Source organism: Chrysemys picta, chromosome 7, assembly GCF_011386835.1.
Source record: "Chrysemys picta bellii isolate R12L10 chromosome 7, ASM1138683v2, whole genome shotgun sequence".
NCBI classification, from domain to species: Eukaryota; Metazoa; Chordata; order Testudines; family Emydidae; genus Chrysemys; species Chrysemys picta.
In genome coordinates, this window is record NC_088797.1 from 124580967 (window position 1) to 124596843 (window position 15877).

General features: G+C 43.0%; 1 protein-coding gene across 2 annotated transcripts in view; it reads left to right on the forward strand.

The window, feature by feature from the left end:
* The window catches only part of PCGF6 (polycomb group ring finger 6), a 50355-nt gene extending 35308 nt beyond the window's left edge, over positions 1–15047 (forward strand). The window contains exons 9-11 of one of the 2 annotated variants that reach the window (XM_065552569.1): positions 4043–4129; positions 11038–11141; positions 13397–15047. In XM_065552569.1, coding sequence (XP_065408641.1) covers positions 4043–4129; positions 11038–11121 — 171 coding nt within the window. In that variant the 3' untranslated portion in view covers positions 11122–11141; positions 13397–15047. The remainder of the gene's footprint in view (positions 1–4042; positions 4130–11037; positions 11142–13396) is intronic. The other variant, XM_008179821.4, reaches the window with a different exon arrangement.
* Positions 15048–15877: the final 830 nt, after the last annotated feature.

Below are 15877 nucleotides of genomic sequence, written 5' to 3' on the forward strand. Positions count from 1 at the left end.
TGGGGAACAACTAGTTTTGTGTGTCTGCACACATAGATTTCTAATTACAAGGTGCCTCTTGAATATTCAGCTTCATCTAATTGGAGCTTGTTTTTTCCACTGACATTTGAATCATTTTCTCAGAGGCTTTAATGCTTACTAGCAGTTCCAAGCATGCTACTTTTCAGAGACCTTATTTCAAGATTAGACTGAATATCTAAAACATTGAGTTATCTTAGGTATTTATCTGAGGTAACTGGTCTTGGTATCAAATATGTGTCATTTTGCTTTTCCTAACAATGGAGTGGGAACCTGAGCCTCTCCTTATTTTACAACTAGTTACTGTTGTATGCTGTTTCCAGTGGGATCATCCAATGGCATCATTATCCTTTCTTGACAAAGGTGGTGGAAAAAAATCCCCTGATACCAAAGAGGAAACCAGCAACTCAGCTGCTTTGAGTGTGCAAATGTGGTTTGTGGGGTAGAAATGTTCCATAATCCAATATGTTTTTCTGAAAGCATGCATGTAAATAACTCCCTTTGGGGAGTAATCGGAAGTCTGTGCGCATACGGTGTATCTGCTGATGCAGTCTCTCTGTAATTATGCCTGCTTTAGTCCCAGAGATGATGATATCAGGTGCATAGTACGATCATAACGACAAAAGTTGAAAGGAAATGGAAGGTTTTAGTCAACTATTTGAATAATCAAATCCATGTATCACTATTGCCCTGATCTTGTAATCAAATCCACACCTCCTAGCCATCCGCATATCAAAAGCTAAACCTCTAGTGCTTTTTATTTTGTTTTCATCTTATCTCTTGGATAACTATATTTACACAGAACCACTCAGTTGACTTCTAACACTAATTGGAGCAAATTCATCCCTGGTATAACTACATCAGTTTTGGTGCATTGTATAATAAGCTCTCCAATTATTTTTCTTCATCTTTAACCATAGGTTTTAGTTTGTATTTGTCAGTTATTGTGACTTTCAAAAAAGTAGCTTTTGCATGCAACAAATATGCCAGCTAATGAAAATAAATGGTACAATAGACTGCTTTTGTTAACTCTGCTTTAGCGGGAGTGATTATTAAGGTTATTCAGCAGTAACACCTCAATCTTTCCTTTGCATCACAAGGTCAAAGTAATTAAAGTCACAGCTGTCTCAGTAGCTTAGTACTAATTGGCTCCAGTGTTACCAGTTAGTTAAGTCTGAAGCCTGAACTAGATTTATAGCACTTGTGTTAATGGTAGCTCTTTTTTTTCATCTATAATATATTAATTTCCTTATGGCACAAGGACTTCTGTGGGACACCTGGCTACAGTAGATTTGCACCTATATGGCACATGCTTATGGAACAAGATTTTGGGCATAAATTGTGTTGGCCTTTTTCCATTCTGCACTTCTGTCCCTTTTATTCTTGCACAAGTGGGATGAATACTAGGGCAGCAATTAGCCAGGGAGAACTTTGGGGCCTACTGCTGAAATGGTGGAATTAGGCATTTGGTATTCAGAGCACTCCAAGGAGGTGGATGTGAAAACGGCTTTGCAATAATTAATTAAAAGCCACTGATTCATCAGTGATTATCATCTGAATCTGCAGCAGTAGGGTCAACAGAAGGGTGTTCCCGGATGATATGGTATTTCCAAACAAATGGTCATTTTCAGTTATTTAAAATGGCCAAGAATTACCGTTGTGTCAATTTATGTCCTTTAAAGGAACAAATTGTTGTATTTTTTTTATTCTATAAAGGCCAACATTTTCAACTATCTACTTATATGGGTTTCTCCTCTCCCCCCAGTTAAGATGCAGCTAGTCCTGCTTTAGGTCTTGATCTGCTTCTATTGAAGGCCATGGCAAGATTCCCGTTGACTTTAGTGGGAGCAGGACTGGGCTCTCAATTGCCTGTTTTACCCAGTTTAAAAAAGAAAGTTAGAATTTAGGGCAGTAATCCAAGAGCAGTTACCAGTGCACGTCACAAGAAAAAATGGCAAAGAATAGGTTTGCCTCTCTTCTGGACTAGTAGTATGCTATTTAGTAGTTAATTTGGGAATGGAGGAGGAATAATCGTGCAGAAACAGACTATAAATAGAAAAATCTAAGTGATTATTTGAAGTCTATGTATTTGGTCTCTTTAATGTCTCAATGAGATGTGGGTTATTTTAAAAAAAAGTCTTAAATTATTGATTCTGATACTAATCTATCAAGATTATTTTAATGTCCAGATTAATTTTTGCCCACTGGGGTTCCTTCTAGGCATTAAAAGCAGAAGTAATACTTAGTGGTTTACAAGTTCAGAGTACTTTACAACTGCTACTTAAAATTCTCAACTCCTTGTGAGTTGAGCAAAGTATTTGTAATTATCCCAGTTTTACAGATGAGGGAATGGTAGCACCTAAAGAGGTTAAGACACTTGGTCATCCATTTGCTGTTGGACCTGGGGCATACAGGGCCCAGAACTCATGAGTTCCTGGATCCCAGAGCCATGCTCAGCCCTTTAGAGAGGGGCACAATTCTTTGTCTTTGCTCTAGTTCTTGATCTTTGATCGCTGATGCGGACTTAAAAAGAAAAATAACCCAGCAAGTATGAAACACAAATCCAGACCTGTTACATAGTTAAAGCACTGAAAAAAGCTTAGTTTTGTCCTGCTGCAGCAGGTATATGTGCGTACAAGAGCAGATATAATGATATTACAGTACCCTCTGAGATCATTGACGTGACTAAGCTCACATTGAGAAAGCTACAGAACACCTCTCTTTGCCCAGCCTTTGTCAATTGACCAAACTATGAAATCCAGGCAGCTAATTTATAGGGGAGATTCCCCCCTCATTCCTATGTCTAAAACTTGCAGCCAGTGGGGAATGTTGTGTCCTTGCTCCTTTTACCTGAAATGTTAATGTCCCAGTTTAAAGTATGCCCTGGTATCACCTGATAAATACGTAGGAGTAGTTTTGTGAAAAAATAAATGCAATTGAATTGCAAAAGTAAGGCGTTCTGCTCAAAATGACTCAGTTTAAAAGACCCTCTTTCTCAGCCCCCCCCCCACCACCACACACACACACACACACACACACACACACACACACACACACGGTATTTTCCAAGTGGTTGCTCTTTGGAAAGTTGCTTAAAAGAAGAGAACACTCTGACACTGCCGATGTCACGGGCTTAGCTGTGCTACAGTAGAGGTTGCTGCTGGGAATTGCCGCGCATGCCCTTCATTCACTTGCATTACTAAAGAACTGATCATTTTGGAAGTGGGGAGTGTGTAATGTGCCTGCTGAGAGCAGCATGCCGTGATCTACCCCTCACACATCCTGTTTGCTTCAAACCGTTTCTTCCAAAAAGGAACACTGTCCTATGAGGCAGAAATATTAACACATTTTGTCCATGTTGGGGGGTGGGGTACAGTATTTCATCTGCTGCCTGTGGCACGGAGAATTTACTCCTTTGTCATTTGTGTTACCATAGCACATAGGAGCCCACTCGTGGACCAGAACCTCATTGTGCTAGGTGCTGTACAAATGCAGAACAAAAAGACAGTTCTTGCCCCAGAGAGCTCACTTTTCTGGAGCTGTTGGATGATCCTGGGAACGGAATGTTACTGGCCCCTTGTTATTAGTACCAGTGGCCTATGTGAAATGAGTCGTGAATCTTGGTAGAGTTCCCAGTAAGTCCATGTCACGGCTGCCAGTAAAAAGCCCCTTTCATGCCTTTTTCACCAGGGGAGTCAAGTAGTGAATGGGATGCAGACAATAAACTACCTTCTAGAAGTGGCCCCTGTAGGTTAGAATTGAGGCCAATTGCCAGGGCAGTATAAGGAAACTTGCCTTGCTGCTACTCATGCTATGTCTATTTGATGAACAAAAACTGAAAGGACGTTTGTCTCCAGGACTGTTAATCAAACACCTCTCGCCAGCACTAGATTCACTTTATTAATATAAGTACCAAGTCTCAGGTGCTCTGATACAACATTGATGGGTAAGTTCTAAAAACCCAGATAGTCTTCCCTAGGCAAGAGAGAGGATGCACTTTTGACTCTCTTCTGTTTGTTCACAGGTGGACATAATATGTGGTGATCACCTTCTAGAACACTACCAGACGCTGAGGGAAATCCGCCGAGCTATAGGAGACGGTGCTATGCAGGTAAGGATGGTGGCTAGCCTGTGTTGTAAAAGGTGAGTTCTGAAATAGTGCTCTGTTTAACTAAACAGCAGTGTCTGCTAGAAACGCTTTCACCCATTGGTACTCTGCTCCTCGAGAAATCACTACTTCATGCTGTTATGAGATCCTGTCAGGTTAAGTTTAGACAAGATACATTAGCCAATAAAGCTTTGTTTATTGTACTGGTAACTGAGCTGAACACCATGTGTTTTGAGTTTTTGATGGTTCACTGGAGTTCTGGATATGAGCTTTGATTCCTTTTTAGAACAAGTTGGTGCAATAACCACAATGAATTAAACCAAATCGTTCTCCATTAGTATTTCATCCTTCACCCCCACCCCTGGGAATCTGTAACTCAGCAAGGTATCAAAAGGCAGAAGCAGCCCAAACACAGCCTTGTGATTGCATGGGGGAGACAATTTGCATATAAAACCCCATAGCAAAAGATGTAGCGTAATAAATGCCAGCAGTGTGCCTGATGCGTATACTACAGCTCCTAAGGAGGGAGAGAAAATGTACAGCCAACTCTCTTGTTGATAACTTACAGACTGTATTGCTGCTGGCTTGTTACAAAGTCCCATATCTGGAGCACACCTCTAACAAGTGTTTGTCTAAGCTGTTCTTAAAAACCTCCAGTGACAGATATTCTACAACCTCCCTAGGTAATTTGTTCCAGTACATAACTGTTGGACAATTAGTCTAACTGGCAATGGCTACCGTTCAGTGTTGAGGGGTGCAGGGTGTTTTATGGGGTTAGTAGCTATCTCTAAGGTCACAGATTTATAGAGCTAAGTTTGACAGTGTTCAGAGTGACAGAACATTCAGAGGTAGAGCTGGGGGACCCATTTCTTACCCCATTGCTGCTAGCCTACCCACCACATCTTCTTGTGTGTACTGTACCAAGAAAAAAGCTCTTTTGTGCTTTTGAAATATTTCCAAGTATTTGCACTAAGTGATTGGTGTGTAATAAACTGTTTTTTTAGAGATGCAGCAGTGAAATATCGTGTATCCAGTGTAGTGCGGGATATTGGTGCACAACTGCATTCTGTTGTAAACTGTGCCTTCATCTAAACCCAAAATTCTGAAAAGGGTGTTTAATGTCTACTCTGAATCTAACACCCATCTCCTGTAGAAAACTGTGTTGAAGCAATATTACACTTGTCCAGCAAAAATAAAAATAAGGCAAGAAATGCAAAAGTTAAGTGTCCAGCAGCAAGTTTAATTCTGAGCAGTCACACATACAAGTGTAACTTTCCTGGGAAATCTCTTGTATGTTGGGGAACCCCCTTTAAAATGGAGGTCTAGGGGTGGGTGCTAGTTTTGAGGGGGCCCTGGCAGTGCAGCTCCTCTCCCAGAGCATCAGGGAACTGCAGGAGTCTCATGGTTCGTGCAAAGGCACTGGATATCCATATGGATAGTCCTGGACCCCCAACAGATCCCCAAGATCTGTTGGGTTTGTGGGCTGCACCCCAATTTCTGACACGAGCAGAACAAATCCCAGCCCTCTTCCTGTGGCCTCTGACAGAAGAATTCAGAGAAAACGCTCTAAGTGTAGCCTAGCCCAGTTTCCTGGAAAACCTCATCCTTAAGCCAAAGTTTTTCATCTTTAGAAAGCATTCTTGAGAGGGGACTTTCAGGGAAATGGCATTGGTTTCATTTTTTGTCATGTATGGATCTGCCTGGTTGATATGTTGCTGGATGATGTCCATAAGAATGGCCATGCTGGGTCAAACCAGTGGTCCATCTAGCCCAGTATCCTGTTTTCTGACAGCGGCCAATGCCAGATGCTTCAAAGGGAATGAACAGAACAGGGCAATTGTCAAGTGATCCATCCATCCCCTGTCATTCAATCCCAGCATCTGGCAGTCAGAGGCCTAGGGACACCCAGATCATAGGGTTGCATCATTGACTATCTTCACTAATAGACATGGATGGTCCAGTCACTACTCCAGGAGAAGTGTTGACTAGAGATGCATCCTGTGACTGCAAAATCAGTACATTAATTGATGAAGTCTTCTAGAAAACCCTGCAACATTGGTGGACAAGAAAAGGAGAAGTCTTGAGGTTTCTTAGGCACTTCATTTTGAGACCAACACCAGATTTTGCATCCTAAGTACCAGGGCCGGCTCCAGGCACCAGCCGAACAAGCAGGTGCTTGGGGCAGCACCTGGAGAGGGGCGGCACTCCAGCCGCCGGGGAGAGCGGAGCCGAGGCGGGCTCGCCTCCCTCCCCCCGGCGCCCCGGCCGGTGGGGGAGAGCGGGGCCCCGGCCGGTGGGGGAGAGCGGGGTCCCGGCCGGGCTCTCCGCCCTCCCCCCGGCGCTCCGGCCGGTCGGGGAGGGCGGGGGCAGCGGGAGGCTTTTTTGCCTGGGGTGGCAAAAAAGCCAGAGCCAGCCCTGCTAAGTACAGCTTTATTTCGTTGCAAATCCATTAAGATGACCAAACAATTCAGATAGGTGCTGCTGCTTCTTTTTTGAACCGTTTGGAAAGATCTGTCAGCAAAGCCAGTTCACAGACATACCCTGCAATCTGGCAGCACCTCTTTAAGCTCTGTAGTGTCACTTTTTCAGAAACAACTGGATTTCTCTTTTTTACGACCATCATACTTTGCAAAACATTTTCTAGCACTTCTCTAGTCCAAACTTTGCTGGCTAAGCAAATTTCCACTTTGCTGGCTAAGCAAATTGGACATCTGTTTTTTCCCCCAAACGCTTGAAATTTTACATGCAAGAGACTGGCTCCCACCACAACTTGATTAGTAACTTTCACCGCTGCTTTCCTTTCGTGGTCATATTTCAGGAACTTTCCACACAAGGATTTTTGATGCCTTTTATACAGAGATTTAGGAAATGTTCCATCCACCCTTGGAGCCACCAATGCCCCTAGCTCCATCCATCATGATGCAGAAACGTTTATCAAAACCACCATATTCATTTTGTCATAAATGACTACGCCTGTTGTAGTTCTGTGCAAAGAGAATAGCGTCAGCAGGGCCTTGTGTAATGTGTAGTAATCTGAATGGATATGAGCGGTTAACAACTTAATTCAGTATTATCTCAGCTCTCTTCTAGGGCTAGAGAACAAGTAACTGCACTTCTGAATCATATTTTTCATGTGCGCATTCATTCATGTCTGCAACTAATCTTGCTACCATCTGAGACAGTTACGCAGTTTCAAAATTCCTCCTCATCTTGTCATCACCAAAAGCCTTCGTTGCACTGCCCTCCCTAAAAGGTTTCTCCAATTTAGCTAATTCTAGCAACACAGCATAAAATAACTCCAGGCTTGATTTTGTTTCTCTCCCCTGCCCACCCCATCCCCTCGGTTATAGTTGTAGTAAGAGTAAATCCTTTTTTGGTGTTTGCGCTCTCCTTTTCAGTAGCTGCAATAAGTGCTCAAGACTCTGTTTACTTTATTCTCTTCATGTAACAACTTGTACCAGTGACTGGGATCGTTCTCATTATAAACTTGAAAAAAGAAGAACAGGAGGACTTGTGGCACCTTAGAGACTAACAAATTTATTAGAGCATAAGCTTTCGTGGACTACAGCCCACTTCTGCAAGACACCAAGCTTTTCATTGCTTTCAGTAACCGAATAGTCCCACAATCTTGGAATGCTGCATTTTGGAATATTAAGTGTAACCTAGTAGGAAAATGAATTAACAACAAGAAAATATATTTAGGTTGCTTTTAACAAACCAATTACACACCTTGTAAAACTTGAAAGTGGACAGCTGGGTTTAGACTAACATGTTGCTTCTTTGGCAGATTAGTGTTAAACCTTGTGTTCCTCATGACATTCTTCTTTTGATCTTGCTGCAAGCTAAAGTTCACTTTGTAAACTGCTAGCCTTGCAATACACTTCAGCTGTAGCTTGGTTTCAGAATAGATTCTTGAACATCTGTTCTTGTCGATGCTTTACCTTTCGAAAAGTTTATTCTATTTCAGGGATTGTTTTATTTGTTTTGTTGTGTTGTGTCTTTTCCCCAAGATCACACAGAATTAACTTTAAAAAAACCCAACTAAAACCAAAAGTGATTTCTAAAATTAAGCATAGCTAGCTTTGTATGCAACTTGTGGGATTCACTGTCCGAGAAGTTTGGACAAATACTGGGACTGAATTTTTAAAGGGGCTGGATAATTTTATTATCAAACAAAACTGTAGAGTAAGAATAATATTGAGCCTTCTGTTCAAAAGCACTTTGTGATCCTTGAATGAAAGGCACTGTGAGTACAAAGAACTATTATGCTCACTAAAAAAACATCATAGCATGAGCTGTGGGATCAGGAAGGAGTACTTCCTCTGCAAAACCCCATGTACAGCATTGCACAATTGGCTAGAATGCATTATCATAGAATCATGGAAATGTGGGACTGGAAGGGACCTTGATAGGTATCTAGTCCAGTCCCTTGCACTGAGGCAGGATTAAGTATTATCTAGACCACCTCTAACAAGTGTTTGTCTAAGCTATTCTTAAAAACCTCCAATGACAGATATTCTACAACCTCCCTAGGTAATTTGTTCCAGTACTTAACTACCCTGACAGTTAAGAAGTTTTTCCTAATGTCTAACCTAAATCTCCCTTGATGCAATTTAAGCCCATTGCTTCTTGTCCTATCCTCAATGGTTAAGGAGAACGATTTATCACCCTCCTTGTACACTAACCTTTTACATACTTGAAGACTGTTATCATGTCCCTCCTCAATCTTCTCTTCTCCAGACTACACAAACCCAATTTTTTTTAGTCTTTTCTTATAGGTCATTTTTCTAGACCTTAAATCCTTTTTGGAGAAAGTCCAGAGGAGAGCAACAGTTTGTCCACATCTTTTCTGAAGTGTGGTGCCCAGAACTGGACTCAGTACTCCAACTGAGGCCTTATCAGTGCCGATCAGAGTGCAAGAATTACTTCTTGTGTCTTAATTACACCACTCCAGCTAATACATACCAGAATGATGTTCACTTTTTTTGCAACAGAATTATATTGTTGACTCATATTAGTCTGTGACCCACTATAGCCCCAGATCCTTTTCTGAAGTTCTCCTTCTTAGGCAGTCATTTCCCATTTTACAGTTTTGCAGTTGGATATTCCTTCCTAAGAGTAATACTTTGCGTTTGTCCGTATTGAATTTCATCCTATTTCTTCAGTTAGTCAAGATCATTTTGAATTCTAATCCTGTCCTCCAAAGTGCTTGCAACCCCTCCCACTTGGGGGACTCCGGGGTGGGGCTGGTGATGACGGGGTTGGGGTGTGGGAGGGGCTCAGGCAGAGGGTTGGGGTGCAGGAGTGAGGGCTGTGGGGTGAGGCCGGGGATGAGGGGTTCATGATGCAGGAGGGGGCTCAGGGCTGGGGCAGAGGGTTAGGGTGTGGGGGGATGAGGGCTCTGGCTGGGGATGAGGGGTTTGGGGTGTGGGAGGGGGCTAGGGCAGAAGGTTGAGGTGGCGGGGTTAGGGCTCTGGCGGGGGTGTGGGCTCTGGGGTTGGGTAGGGCAGGGGATGAGGAGTTTGGGGTACAGGCAGGCTGCCCTGGGGCTGTAGCCAGAGAGGAGGACTCCCCCCAGCCCTCTCCCCGCCGGCAGCAGCGAGCTCCAGGGGAGGGGCCCCTTGCTCACCTCACACTACTGTCACTGCACATGTTCCTAGGGCCCCTCTCAGGTCCAGGAAGCCCCTCGCCTCTCCTGTGGTGGGTGCCAGGGGGGTTGTGGGGCTGCCATCACATGTGTGCCTCCTCTCCTCCTGCTGCCCCTCACTGTAGCCTCACTGGGGGTTGGGGGGGTGGCTGCCCGTTGCCCAGCGTGGGGCAGGAGCAGTGATTGCAGGTGGGGGGTCCCTCCGGAAAAGGGAAGGGTTCCAGGCAGAAGGGCAGGGGCAGGGTCAACCTGCCCTGGCACTAGTGGATGGGGGGCACTAGGACCCTGCAACAGCAGTTGATGCTGGGAGCCAGCAGAGCGGAGCTGCAGGGGGCAGCAACAGGCTTGAGACAGGGACACTCCAGGGCCCGGGGGATACTTGGCGGGGGCGGCAGCTGGGGCCGGGGGAGAGACCCAGCCCCAAACATTGATAGAGCCGGACCCTCGGGCCCTGAATATTGCTGGAGCCCAGGCACCACAGGGCCATGTAACTCACTGCCCCTGGACAGGTTCAGCACAGTCCTGCTTCCCTGTATTCCCAAAATAAATGACCACATTTTGGTAACAGCATTTCACTACCCCTGCATTCAGTACTAAAGAGATTTGTACCCACACCAGCCAAAATGGATTACTTTGACACTGCTCTATGTGCTGCATATCTAAGTAGAGCAGGAGCAAACTGTATTTACATAAACCAGGGGTTCTCAAACTAGGGGTCCCTGAAATAGAATACACTTTTCGAAAGGTAAAGCATTGACAAGAACAGATGTTCAAGAATCTGTTCTGAAACCAAGCTACAGCTGAAGTGCATTGCAAGGCTAGCAGTTTACAAAGTGAACTTTAGCTTGCAGCAAGATCAAAAGAAGAATGTCATGAGGAACACCAGGTTTAACACTAATCTGCCAAAGAAGCAACATGTTAGTCTAAACCCAGCTGTCCACTTTCAAGTTTTACAAGGTGTGTAATTGGTTTGTTAAAAGCAACCTAAATATATTTTCTTGTTGTTAATTCATTTTCCTACTAGGGGTCACAAGGTTATGACATGGGGGGGGTCACGAGCTGTCACCCTCCACCCCAAACCCCATTTTCCCTCCAGCATTTATAATGGTGTTAAATATATAAAAAAGTGTTTTTAATGTATAAGGGGGGGTCGCACTCAGAGGCTTGCAATCTGAAAGGGGTCACCAGAACAAAAGTTTGAGAACCACTGATATAAACACACCCAAGTCTCTTACCCCCCTTCGCCCCCCCTCCCCCCCGCTAGCTGTCAGGGAAGCATTCATTCAGACCCTGCTTACATCTGCAAAATGGGAATAATGATATTGACATCCTTTGTAAAGCATCTTGAGATCTACTGATGAAAAAGAGGTAGGTATTATTATTACTGCTGTTTAAATAAAGGATGTTACAGGCTGATGCAATGCCTCACACACAGATGGTGCGTAACCCTTGTTTTATTACTTCAGCACATAATCAAGATCACATGTTAATTTATCTGCCCACCTGGCACCATTTCATTAGCATAATCAGTTACAGCAGAACATAGTAGAACCCCTAGCATGTCAACCACAATCAAAACCCTGTCTCCTATCATAAAAGCTAATCAAAGCCTGTCCAAACAGGTCCGATGCTGCATAAGTCAAACTCCTAAACAGCCGTCAGGGGAAGCGGGTTCAAAGGGGTGAGCCCTGGACTGAGGATATCTTTCGAGCGCCAGCTGTGGACATTTTTAAACCCTGTAACTGACAGCGCTGTTGGCGGAATGTTCATATGTCTCTTATCAGAAGTGAAGGGCCCAATCTTGCACCAGGGAAGTTTTATGGGAGTTTTGCCATTAACTTACTGGGAGCAGGCTCAGGGTGCATGTCAATGGACCGTGATTTCATAAAAGAATAGATTTCTTTTGTCACTTATAGTTCAGTCGAGCTTTAACATGTTGCGCACTTAGCAGAGCACGTGGTGTAACTTCTAAATACCTGCATTTAGGACTAGCTCATGCCTGGTAGGCACAGCTCAGAGCAAGAGGCGAAGCAAAGTCACTGGCTCAGGAGTAGGAGTGAGGGGCATTCTGCCTAAGGGAAGCAAAAAAGCTTCCCAGAGCTCTCCAGCACAGAATGGTGAGCATCCCCATTGCTAACCCCCCATTTTTCCTGCATGTTCTTTGACACAAGGCTGCGATAATTATCCAGGGAAGTGAAAAAGACAGTGTAAAATGGCTTTGGTTTGGTTTTCTCTTCAAGATCAAGTAAATCCCCCAGTCTGCTTTTATATAAGAATAAAACATAAAATCAATTTTTGGGGGGGTGAGAGCTGTTAACTGGTTTCATGGGAGGGAAAACCGTTCCTTCACTGTCTCTATCCCATCCCTGGTAAATTATCAGACACAAGTTCTGTGTCGAGGGACATGCAGTATGTATTGCTGAGATGGAATCATACAAAACCTATAGTCTGGGGATATAAACACTTATGGTTTACAGTCCAGTGGTTAATTTCACTAAAGACATGTGCCTCCTTTTTAACCACACATTGCAGGGGCCATGTAGGACGAGAGTGTGGAGCTGCTGTACTAAATGTCATATCTCGTTCTATATTAATGTAGTGTGTTTGAAAAGCTTCTTTCGCACGCTTGTGTGAGAGTGGCAGGCCCAGCGTCAGCGTGAAATGTAACGTGCGTATACGTGAAAGTGTTAATGTATACATCCAAAATAGCAATAGAATCATTGGCCATTAGCAGATGTATTGCTGCAGTCTCGGGCAGAGGAGGGTGTTCAGTGTTGGACTTCTACGCCACTCTTCTAGAGTATGGAGTATTTTACATGGGAAAGTAAATATCAAGCAGCACGCAGGAAGAATGTGAGATTTTAATGTTTTTATGGGTTTTTTTATATACTTATCCAGAACGTTGAATGGGAAACGTCTAGAAATTTGAATTAAAATAATACTTACTTGTAGCACTCTTCATCGTCAGTGTGTTTTGTGAACATTAATACACACTCCGGGCTGGTAGGTAATCATCACCTTTGACAGGAGGAAACTAAAGCAGAGGGGTGACGTGACTTGTCGAAGACCACAGACAAAGTTTGTCAGAGCTAGGATTAGAACTCAAGATCTGCTCCCAGTCCCATGCTCAGACCATCCTGGACACACTGCCCTCTTTCCTATGTAATACTTCAGAGTCTTCCTCACTTTTGGTAGGTTGTGTTAAAGGGCAGGGTTTCTTCAGCTGCTTCTCTGATGGTTATTTTGGTGGTGGTGGTTGAGGAGAGACCATTTGGCTTGTACAATGGCACCATTTACACATCAGGACAACTTCAGGATGGTTTTAAAATAAAAGCAAAATAATTTGTACTGGAAGAAACAGATTTTTAAATCTTTTGGTTCGATTTCCCCACTTATGGGGGTGGCACTCTATTGCTTGGGCTTTTCAAAATTCAAGCTTATTGTAGGGAAACAGGGAGGTACAAAAATATCTTTATAGGATCTTCAGGAGACCGAAGGAAATGGACCTTTGACAGATGGAGCTAAGATTCTGGCAAACAGCGACTCTGTCTCTTGCTATAAAACTTCCTCTCCGTTAGCTGATTTGTTACTTTCCTAATGATACATTTTCCATTTCCCTCTAGGATGGTTTGCTTGTACTGCACTATGGCCTTGTGGTATCTCCGCTAACAATAACTTAAAGATTGCTAGACTATCAGAAGGTGAAAGGATCCAAAACATGAAGCTTCTTCAATGCTGTGTCTCACCAAAGAGGTCCTCTTCCTTGCTTCCTGTCACAGGAAATAAATGAATGAAACCACCACTAACTGCTGTACACTTATAACTTAGCATTTGACTTTGCCGGGGTAAAAAAGTGCAGCCTCTGTAAGTACAGTTGTAAACACTGCAAAGCTCTATATTACAACTGATGCTACTTAAACTGTAGCTAGCTCAGGGAAAGCAGAATACTCAGAGTTGCTGAATTTTATTTTTAAATCCTTCTTAAATCCACAGGATCTCACAGGGTTAATTTGCTTTCTCCTCCACTAATCTTAATCTTGGACAGGTCCCTAACTTCTTATCTCCGTAAGACCTTACCTACTTCTGAAGTATGTGGCTGGAATGGTGCTCTCAGGGATGATCTTCAGTGGGTGATGTCCCTTTTTTGGGGGAGGCGATACAATCATTTACCTAAAAAGAATGTCAGCAGCAGCTGACTTGATTTAGAAATGGTGGGCGGGGGGAGATTTTCCAGCTTGTCTGTAGGCCAAAATGGGTAAGCAACTTCACATGGGTTAAGTATTGACTTTCCTAATTCTACTGGAAACAGCATTAAGGCATCGTTTCTCTTCAAGAAAACAAATTTCATCTGCACTAGGTCCAGAACTGGTAGTAGCTAGACTCATGTTAACTACTGTGTAACCATATAGCTCATGGTACGGCTCTCCGCATGGATGGACCAGTAGATTATTCTGTGCACAGAGGACATCAATGTATGACCTTCCCTCCATCTGTGATAGATGTGAAATAATTAGACTTTCAGCCTGCTCCCATTGAAGTCAATCAGCTGACTTGCCTGGCAGCAGAATCAAGCCTTTCCTTTTTAACACCTCTCCTTACAATCCCAGCAAAAATGGAGACTCTTACGTTCTCTTCAAAGTACCATGTTGTAATGACCTTCGAATGCATTAAGGGGGAGACCATGTTTGAGGCTGCTACTGGGTGCAGGGCAATGGAATGAACATCTGTTACTACTACTGCTTCGACAGCTGCACAAAGACTATTAGGTAGTTTTTAATTTTAACATAACTGTAGTTCATGATCACTTAATATTTCAATATTCTGTTCTGTTTGTTATGAGACTTTAATGATTTCTTCCACAGATATAAAAAACAGAGGTGTGCATGAGTAGAGTTTCATTGCATACTTGACTTAAAGGCCAGATTTCAAGGTAGCTGGGTTCCTAACTCCCATTGATTTTAATAAGAGTTAGGTGTCTAACTACCCTTTAAAAATCTGGCTCTTAATTCTTTAAAACCAATGTTTGTTTTGCCTGTGAAGATGACACTTTAAAAATATCTTGTTTACCTAAAGTCACTTCTTGTGATGTTTCTAAAAATGTAACAAAAAAAAATGTGTAGTCAAGATTTCTGACTTATTTTCAAGGTTTGTATAAAAGTAGTGCTGAAAATGGAGCAGAAAAAGGGATTATTTTGTAAACACTTTGTGCATTGTGTTGATAAGAGATTTTATCTTGTAAGAGTTAAATAAAGTTTTATTTTAGCCTACTTGAAATTCTTGTTATAAGAAGTATTTATTGCAAGATTACTCTTCTTCACCTTACCCCAAAATAATAGCCAGTGAGATTAATGAGATTACTACTAGACATTTTTACTTAATCGGAATCCACAAGTTTAAATGAGGAAATTAGAAAGTGGGATTTTAAAATGCCTGATCTCAATGGGGACTTTGAAATGTTCCGCATTTTGAAACTGTAAAATCTCTGGGGGATGCCTTTTTAATGAGGAATCCATTAAAAAAACCAGAGGTTGGTAGCCTGGAAAGACAGGAATCTGTTGCCACAGACACAGGAAGCTATAGGAGACTTCATTTTTAGACAAGCGCTTTTTTCACTGCATGTTGTAATGCACTTCTTGTCAGACTCCCTGCTTGCTCCATTTAATCCATGTAATACATTTCTTATCAGATGCAGTACGGCCATGTCTCTGGCTTCAGCTCTGATCTTCCTGGCTTGATACATGTCATCAAGCCATCAATATGGCTGCTTCCTGTTTCATTATAAAAACCTTGACTAATTTAAATCACGGTCATTCCAGAATGTCCATCTTTATAACAGACCATGTGTGCCTACAGCGCTGATTTCTGTATAGCCTCAAAATCACCGTGTTATCGTTAAGAGCGGCCTTCCCCACAAAGAAACCTGCCACCATTTCTGATGCAGAAGTCGGTCTCTCTTTCAAAAGAAATTCACTTTGATCACAGTTTGGCTAATCCCATTTGATCGGTCTGGTCGGTACGGTGCACATGAGCAGTAACCGCAGCAGAGGATCCGTGGCAGGTTGTTGTCTTTACACCCAGTTTTTGCCATATGCTTGAAGAAAGTT